General features: G+C 43.1%; 1 protein-coding gene and 1 long non-coding RNA gene across 2 annotated transcripts; one reads left to right on the top strand and one right to left on the bottom strand.

The window, feature by feature from the left end:
- Positions 1–2900: 2900 nt before the first annotated feature.
- On the bottom strand, positions 2901–3739 carry LOC146295757 (uncharacterized). The gene is made up of 3 exons (XR_014753326.1): positions 3711–3739; positions 3445–3587; positions 2901–3188 (listed from the first exon to the last, which is right to left on the bottom strand). It is a non-coding gene; the product is annotated as an uncharacterized LOC146295757 (long non-coding RNA).
- A 947-nt stretch (positions 3740–4686) lies between these two features.
- eomesa (eomesodermin homolog a) lies at positions 4687–8367 on the top strand. Its single transcript, XM_084696872.1, has 6 exons — positions 4687–5393; positions 5790–5944; positions 6441–6562; positions 6814–6972; positions 7117–7178; positions 7609–8367. The coding sequence occupies exons 1-6, from the start codon at positions 4687–4689 to the stop codon at positions 8360–8362; spliced, it is 1959 nt and encodes a 652-aa protein (XP_084552998.1). The 3' UTR covers positions 8363–8367.
- The last annotated feature ends 1555 nt before the right edge of the window (positions 8368–9922 follow it).

The following is a 9922-nucleotide window of genomic DNA, read 5'->3' as shown; positions in this document are numbered from 1 at the left end:
AAAGCAATATGCCCCCAAATCTAAATTCATGAAACGTGTCTCTATCTCTGAAGACAGCGGCGTGCCTGTAACATTAGACTGGCCTTGCGTGAAGAGTTTGCCTTTGATTCAATGTTTGTTATGCACGCATACTGGAAAATATACTGAGGGGGCATCCTTGATACATTTGCGAGATAAATTCTTTACAATAAAAATGCTCGGGAGGAAGATGATGATTTGCGGAGGAAGCCTGTGTTCGGGATGGCGCGCGGTGCCGTTGGTTCTTTTCCCAGCACCTTTCTCGCCAGGGGTCTTGGTTACAAACATCACTAATGAGACTTGCGTTATTAATCCTTGCAATGGGGTACATGAATTCACTCCCGAGCAAAGGCTTGAGCAGCCGGCTTGGTCCATAAAACCTGGAATGTATTCCTTTCATGTGCTCTGTTGATTATCTACTCTGACAACAATATGGTGGGACTTCCCTTCCCCTGTCGCGCAGACCTTGGCCTCGGGCCATTGAAGGTCATCTTAGACATACTTTGACTTTTATGGGTGGTCAAAGAACACGCTGACAGGTCAGAACGGCAGCTCCTTTACGAGTGGACCCAAACATCCACCTCATTTGGAATTAGTTTATTTATCGCTGCTTTGTAAATCACATTTATTTTGTTTTCTACTTTCAAACGGCATCCGCGGCTTTGTGGTCATTCTGGAAAACTAACAAACTCCAAGCCATGCCCATTAAAATTATAGCTTTGGCATTTTATTGTTTGTTTTATCGAGTTTTTTCTCGCCACATGCATGCAGTCATCTGTGAAACATAGCTGTAAAGTATAATGATCGGTTGTGAAATAATTCATGTAAATTTGAATTTTACTATATTCCTGAACTGGTTTCTGATGCTGGGTGCCATCTCGTGCGGTCAGGCAGCAATACTCGATCAATATTATAGTGTTTGACACAAGTATTACCTCTCAGTTGACATAATTACGTATAATTGCATAGATTTCTTATGCATTTATTTTAATTTACCGATTATACTCCGACTCATAAAGCGCACGGTATGGAGAGGTTAGATTAACGAGGTGTTGACAGCGTTCAGCTGAGAAATGGCGAGGCGTCCCTTTAATACCGAGACGCCGCTGCCGGCCGTGTTGAACTTGTCCCTCTCCCAGTGGCCTCGGAGCCGGGTTAGCTACCTTCCACCAAACCACACGAGCAGGGGGATCTGGAGGAAAATACCGCTGGATAGCTGCTCTGAAACGCTGTGACACTTTACTGTCACGTCTGGTCTGATTGTGGGAGTGTGACGTGACAGTCGCAGGGCGCGAGCTTGCCTGCTACACACCATCACTATATGCTTGTGATCAGAATGAGTCTGAATGATGTTTGGCCGCGTTTAAAGGTGTGTCTGCCCCGTTGGCTATATGTTCCCGCGCTGTGTCACATTACCAAAGTAAACCATCATTTCCAGATCCACAATAACACGGCAGATTAGTAGCCTTAATGTTGTGATTGTCCTGTCACTTCACCCCCACCCCCCCCACCCCAAAGTCTCGTGGGTTGGGCAGTCCCCTATGAGTTCACCAGACAGCAGTCTGAAAGCAAAGTATTGATTTGTGAGTTACCCTGTTTCCCCTATCAGCACCCCCCCCCCCCCCCCCTACCCTGGTCTGGCTGGCAAATGTCATCGTTTTGTAAGTTCCCCTGTAGAATTCAGTGTTTGGTGAAGAGGAGTGAAAGAGAGAGAGGTGGGGTAAGGGTGGGGGTGGGGCAGATAAATTCATGACGGATTTAGTGTTTAATGCATCAAACCTTACGAACAGAGGTGACGGAATACTCTCGCGGGCGGAGGGGGTCCGTTCTTGACTGACATCTCGCGCCACACGTAGATTTTTGTCCCCAAACGGTCGGGCGACCAGCTTTTCTTTCACCTTCCGTGCCACAAACCAATCTGCTTCCAGCCGTGATCTCTCCCTCTGAGTTTCACAGACTCTTATCCCCTTAAATTCACCTCCCAAATCACCCTCAGACACACCACAGCTTCTCTCTTTCTATCGCGCGCACACACTCACACCTATTCTTCACGTGTATCGAACATTTAAGGACATCAATGTTATAGGAGATAATTACCGACAGTCTGTTTTCAGCATTGGCTTTACATTAAAAGGCAGAAGGTGATTTTTCTTCCCCTCAACACTGTATTGCAGGATAATGGGATTAGACGAGCCAGAATGGGAGTGTGATGTGGCTTGTTGAAGGTAGGATTAACAACACACACACACACACACACACACACACACACACACACACACACACACACACACACACACACACACACACACACACACACACACACACGCACACACACACACACACACACACGCACACACACACGACACACACACACACGCACACGCACACACACGCACACACACACGCACACTCGAAACACACATAATGACTATTCCTGCTTGGGGTATGTCAGTCTCATATTCATGCAATTTGCCGTTGAAGGATTTATTGTAGATTTTGTTCTTTCTTTCTGAACTTAATAATTGAGCTTCATTGTTTAAAAGGGGTTTGGGGGCACAATTGTATGCTTTCCGAGTTTAACCACTAGAGGGCACCATCCTTCTGGTGACTTGGTCAAATAAACTTATAACTGCTACAAATACCTCAGTGCATGTGTCCTATTTTATCTTTTGAGCAAAAAAACGAACTAACCCTTAATAATAATACTAATAATAATAATAATAATGAATGCAGGAGCCTGTAATATGGATCCGTGTGATTTATATTAGGTTCTCTCTGCGTTTGTGTGCGTATGTGTGTATGTGGTCTCTAGAAGGGTTGAACTATTTTAATTAAGTGAAGTTTTTTTACACTCCTTTTTCCATTCAGGCCTTTGTGTCTTCAACATTTTCACAGCAAATGGCACTTATTAGCCAAAACAATTTCAGTACACATTACAGACATTGTTGTTGAACTAAAGCCTTTTTAATGGTATTTCTCAGTGTAAAAATAAATAAAAATAAATTCCATGTGGCCATATTCGATGTCCCTGTAGTATTTTGGTATCACCGACGCGTGCGGGTGATATGGATTCGGTAATGCCGCTACTCTCTAGCTGTCGCTTCGTTCTTCATCACCGGTTACCTCAAACGGAAAAATAATTGGCCGTTTTCCCTTGAAGAACAGCAATCCTGTGGGAATTTAAACCATTTATTATTTGCACATACAGGATCTATCAGTTTGAGAAAAACTATCATATGTTACATTAAATTGCCTTTTGCCTTTTTATATTGGGTAGACCATATTAGCTTCAGAAATGTCCATGTTAGGCCTATTATGAATTACATGTTTATTCATTTGTAAAAACGATTACCCATGTCTACAGTGCTGGTCTACTTGATTTAATACTCAACTTAATATCTATTTGAATTTAATTAAATTATTTACATGGTTATTTTTGAACGTCAGACAAGCATTATGAAGCAAAAAATTACTCTGAACCCACGGGAAGATCCCTCCGCAGGTGACACTTTCACACTTTTCGGTTTCCTTTTCAAGAGTTTTGTTTAAAGGCTTTACCGCACACGCTACTGTAAGTAGATTATTTGTTACACTTCTCAGAACAGTAACTGTCTTTTAATTTGAAGAGCATGTATTGTAGCCTACACAGTTAATTTTAAATAGTTTACCGTTAAATTAAATACGGTATTGACCTCAACGTGAACTAACGCGTATTCACGATATAGTTTGTCTGAAGCGTTTCTTAGTTCGAGATACCGGCAGAAGGGAAGAGAATAGACACCGACCAATCAAGGTATTCAAACCGACAGGAGAACATCGCAGTTTAGCGCACGTGCCGACTGATTGTGGCTGTGTAATTGTTTGGGGGGGGTGGGGGGTGAACAACATCTTCAAAGAAACAAGGTTTTAGCCTGATGTTCTTGTAAATTCGTGTGACTGCCCAATGGCCTTATGCGCAATGAGGCGCAAACTATAAAATGCTTGTTACCCTTTTTAAAGGATTCAATAATCCAAAATACTGAAAACTTTAAAATTGAAACAAGAGCAGTCGCCTCTTGACTAATCTGGTAGGCTCTTTGCTTGAGAAGAGTAAGCTACTTGTCCTTATCCGTATTTGAGTCAAACTGTTAAAAATTTATTGATTAATCCTAACCCTCACCCCCCAATTCTAATCACACAAATGTTATCGAAGCAAATTAAGAAAATGCTAAAATATAAATTAACGTTGCCTATGTGGGCCTATAACTACCACAACATTATATGGCTGTTTGAATAAATTATTGGAAAGTGGTTGTTCAAATACCGTTGGAAGTCGGTGCAAATTTAAAAACGGTAGCCTACTATATGTCGATTCTACCTAATTGAATTATTGCAACGAGTTCAACCACGGAACATGAAAAGGGCTGTATTCCATGGCTCCACAAGGACTCCTCCCCTGACGCTTGCAGTGAGTTGGGTGTGTGAATAAGTCGATCATATATAAGAGCCCTCGAACAATCCAGGAGCAGATCATCATCGCAGCTGAGGAAATCCGTAGGTACATCTGAGAAGGTCAACATTGGTTAGACACGGGACATACGCGAAGAGGACACAGATACCGGGGCGCCAACTGTGTTGCGTCTTGGTTACGATTGTCTTCAAATTGGTACTTTTGACAGTTGATAAATAATGCAGTTGGAGAGTATTCTTCCCAGCACTGCCATCAGTTTACCCAAGACGTTTTATAATCTCTCGTCGTCAGACAGCGCCAATAACAGCCCGGGGTCATCGCAGATTGAATACCAAGAAGTGGAACGGACGGAATCTGAATCGATTAACGGTCCCAAGAAATATTTGAGCGGAGCGGAAAACGCCATGATGGGTGAGGGCGAAGGAGACACCTTTACCGGGACTAAATCAGGCCCTGATGGAAGAAAAGGCTCACCGGTACTAGGCGAGGATGACCTGGCGAGTGGCCGGCGGTACAACATAGACGAACTCGGTTCTGATAGGTATTTCATATCGTCGTCTCAGACGAACTCCGATGTGGCAAATCCGTGTTCCATCTTCCCTTACGCAGGACAGACGGGTACAGTGTACAGTGGGTCAAACGGATCCAGATACCCTGCCTCTCTCCATTACGGATCCGTCCTGCCGCCGACCGGTTTTTCATCCTCCGTGTGCTCCAGTCGGAGTCAGTTTGGCAGTGGGTATCAGTTCGGCCAGGGTCCAGGTTGCCTGTACCCCTCATATCCGGGAACGGGTTCGAGCATTGGCTCCATGTCTCTACCGGGTTCGGCGGCGGGAGCGAGGGCTCAAGTTTATCTTTGCAACCGGCCCCTGTGGCTCAAGTTTCACCGACACCAGACGGAAATGATCATTACCAAACAGGGCAGGTGAGAAAAATCTACAATAAGATATGTTTAGTTGTGTTGCGTAATGTTTTGGCATGTGGGAGGTTAAACATCTTTTTATTGTTCAACTTTTCACATTTGCACGTTACGCACGTCCCTTGAGGACAGCAGAGTTTTGTATATATCCTAATGGCGCACAAATGTGTGGATTGTTCTAAAACACAAAGATGCACCTGAATAGTTCGTATGTGTGATATTTAACCGATATAGGCCTAAATTATTTGTTTATCATGTTGACATGAACATGTAGGCAATTCCTTCCCATTTTGAATCTCACATGTGATCGTATGCAATGAACAAATAAATACATGGAGCTGTGTGTTGCGAACTGTGAAAACGTTTATCAGACGTAAAATTTACCGTTTCATTTATTTTCAGGCGGATGTTTCCATTCCTCAGTTTCAACATTACGGGACTGAATCTAACGGCACATTACAACGTATTTGTGGAAGTTGTCTTGGCCGATCCAAACCATTGGCGATTTCAAGGAGGAAAGTGGGTCACCTGTGGGAAAGCGGACAACAATATGCAAGGTGAGCGATGGCCGCTGTGCTTGTTGGACATAGACACACTCGAGTGTCATCAGAATTACGCATGCCGTTTAAAGGATTTAAGCAATGAATTGCGTTTTCCGATAGGCCTACAATATTTGGGAAGAATAGTTATTTTCAGAAAGAATTAAGGATTAGGCTGTGCATGATATTATAGCTCACGCCTCAATGTGTTCACGTCACTGACATTGTAAAATGTGTTAAAGTAAAAGTAATTTCTAGTTCTTATTAATGAAGGCCCACACGGCAAATTTCATGGCAGAAAATTTACTGATCGGTGTCAGCGTGAACACAATTATAAATAGGCTGTTTTCGTTTTAATAAATCTATATATATTTAATCATTAAACAGGTTATTTATATTAAGCATTGTGATCTCCGAAACAAAGTCTAAATAGTTTTCTCGAGAATCACTGCTTTAGGGTATCAGAGTAAAGGCATGTGTCAGTTACATCGCATCTTTTTTTCCTATCGATCAGGTAACAAGATGTATGTCCATCCTGAATCCCCGAACACCGGAGCTCATTGGATGAGGCAGGAGATCTCCTTCGGCAAGCTAAAGCTCACCAACAACAAAGGAGCAAACAATAACAACACGCAGGTAAGGCCCACCACCGCCCGCGCAGTCTGAATCACAAACGAACTGTTTAACTATAGTACGTGTCAACGAAAAAACTAATATTACCTTTAGTATATGAGCCAAACTTTATAAACGCTGTCTTAACTCATTTTAATTAGCATATTTTATTTTGAATTAATCTGAAAAGAGGCAGGACTAACTCTACTCTCTTCATAAAAGCTTCAGCAGTGTAATCACAAGTTTCTGTCCTTGTTTTTTCTGCTTTTTTTCAGATGATTGTCTTGCAGTCGCTGCACAAATACCAGCCAAGGCTGCACATTGTAGAAGTGACTGAAGATGGAGTGGAAGACATGAGTGCAGAAGCCAAGACCCAGACCTTCACCTTCCCCGAGAACCAGTTCATAGCCGTCACTGCCTACCAGAACACAGATGTAAGCTACTCCAACTGTCAATACTGGTTATCCTGGTACACGTGCAAGCCTTCTCTTGGCTCATCTGTAAAATATTGCAGTCTGCTAAACATTGTTACTTCGATCTTGAGTTTTCATTCTTCTTCCTGTTTGTCCCTTTCTCAGATCACACAGCTCAAGATCGACCACAACCCGTTTGCTAAAGGCTTCAGGGACAATTACGACTCGTAAGTTGACAGATATGCAATTCCTGCACAAACCACGCACCCGTGGTTTTGATTAGTATTTTTGTTTCTGGGTATCTTGGTTTACCATCAGAATCAGAAGGGATTTTATTCGCGATGAATGTTTGCACAAACAAGAAATGTACTTTGGCAGGGAGGTGCATACATTAAACATATAGGAATATTGAAACTTAAATATGTGGACTAACTATACAAAAGGAGCAAAGTCTAGCTAATACTAAGGGGGGTCTAGCTAATACTAAGGAGAATAAAATAAAATATAAAATAAAAGTAGTCATAATTTACAATCTAACCTAAAAAAAATCAAATAAAATGTTGACAACGTATTTTTCTTACGCCGTGACTCATCATCATCTCTCTTGTTTTTTCTTTATCGCTCTTTATTTCTCTTGTCTATTTCCCTCCTCTTCAGGATGTACACAGCCCCAGAGAGTGACCGCCTCACACCGTCCCCCACAGACTCCCCCCGCTCCCACCAGATTGTGCCGGGGGCGCGCTACGCCATGCAGCCCTTCTTCCAAGACCAGTTCGTCAACAACCTCCCCCAGAACCGCTTCTACACGGGCGAGCGGGCCGTGCCCCAGACCAACGGGTTGCTGTCTCCCCAGGGCGAGGACGCCGCGGCCGCCTCCGCCCAGCGCTGGTTCGTCACACCGGTCCAGCAGACGGGCTCCAACAAGCTGGACCTGTCCTACGACAACGACTACTCCACCAGCAGCCTACTGTCTTACGGCATCAAGCCCCTCCCCTTGCAGAGTCCCCACGGCCTCAGCTACTATCCCGACTCCGCCTTCGCATCCATGGCCGCTGGCTGGGGCACCAGGGGGCCCTACCAGCGCAAGATGACCACAGGCCTCCCCTGGTCCCCCCGGCCTAGCCCCCCGGCCTTCCAGGACGACCAGCTGTCTGGGAAGGACAAGCTGGCGGAAGAGACGCCCACAGCCTCTTCCTCATCCTGGGGAGACACAGCTCACTCACTCAAGTCGGTGGACTCCAGCGACTCTGGGGTCTACTCTATGGTGTGCAAGAGGCGCAGGATGTCTCCAGGAGGGTCCAGCACGGAAAACTCCCCGACTATCAAGTGTGAAGACTTGACCAGCGAGGAGTTCAACAAAGACACCAATCCCAAAGGCATGGGTTACTATGCCTTTTACACAAGCCCCTAAAAGAATGTCCGTATTTATTATTGGAGTCAGGGTTGAAGGGGGTGGTGGGGGGGGGGGGGGGGTTAACATCTCATTCCTTTTTTGGAGGGTTTTTAAATATGATTTTAGTTCTCAAGCTACTCCCTCCCCCCCCTCCTCCTACCAAATGCCTTTTTATTAACTTATGTCTGAAGTTGCCATAGGTCTGCTATCAAGCCAGCCACACAGGTTTTTACCCCATCCCCCTGAATACACCCGAGCATTGTGAGGAGTTGTTGTTTTTGAAGCATGTCCCTAGTTTCTTACTTTTATCATCTTTGTTTTATTTTTTTATTTTTTTTTACAAATGTGATTTTTATTTAAGGTCGTTTTGTTGTACAGTATTTGTGCACTTTAGAACGTGATGTATCTTGTACAAATTGTCTTCATGGAGTTGTTATGAAATGGGTAATAAAAACGAGCTTTTCATAAAGCAAGCGTCTATTGTCTTAAATTGTGATTACTTGATGTGAAGATGTCTTTGCATATCAAAATGTGTTTTAATCTAAGTCTAACGAATGATTACGGAGTTAATTTAAAAACGTATTTAAGATCGAACACATTTAAACAGCAAAGTAGGCCTATTTCATTTGATGGTAGCCTAATCCAAACTCTAATCCAAAAACATATACGTTGGCAAATGTCAGCTATTTCGTTTTGCTTATTTGCTGTAGCTATCGAAACAGTCATGCTCAAAATGCGGCGCAGATTAGTACACCCAAACCTTGAAGTTTGGGCTATCCTTGTTGAATGCTGTTTACGAACAATAATTTGCGGTTGTGAATTTCATGGCATAAATAACCAGAGCGCCTGTATTTTATGGAGACATTATAAAAATGTTTATAAAATAAATACTTTAAGTAGGCTAGATAAACACGTCTTGATTACATTTGTCCCTTTAGGCCCTATCTTAGTAGGATATACGTTGACATTGTTACAAAATAAGATTGCATTACGATACAATAACGGATCTAGGTAAGTCAATGTAAACAACAAAATACACATTTTACAAAAAACATTATTACCATTATTGTGGTTGCCTTTTATTAATAAAGTAACTATTAACTAGTGTTCAAAATGTTAATAAATTTACCAATATGCTAAATTCTAGCGATAAAAAAAAGAACGGGACTCAAATGGAACATCTCAACGTTCTGACACAAGTTAACAGCGCTCTCTCGTAAAGGCCCTGGCACATCGAACTATTTTAACATCCTGTACATTAATGCAAGGACGATGCCTAGCATTTGATGCCCAAAAATGCTTGCGTATGAGCCTGAACTGAGAAGTCATAACATTCACTGCTCTCTCCTTCCTCTCATTAGTAAAAACACTTTGAATTCGCCCCATCGATGATTCCCATTTGGATTGATTTAAATACCCCAGAATTCTAATTAATTCTGTTGTCAGACTCCTTGACAGAAAGTGAAGAGTCTGACTAACTCCAATTAACACCTTCTAACGAGCTAGATTTCTGATTGCTCTGGCCTCTCAGGAAAGCTGTAAGGAACAGGCCCATGGGGGGGGGGGGGGGAGTTGGAG

This window comes from Hypomesus nipponensis, chromosome 4, assembly GCF_054491055.1.
Source record: "Hypomesus nipponensis isolate SF chromosome 4, ASM5449105v1, whole genome shotgun sequence".
NCBI classification, from domain to species: Eukaryota; Metazoa; Chordata; class Actinopteri; order Osmeriformes; family Osmeridae; genus Hypomesus; species Hypomesus nipponensis.
Note: the sequence above shows the minus strand (reverse complement) of the source record. Positions and strands in the feature narration are given on the sequence as shown.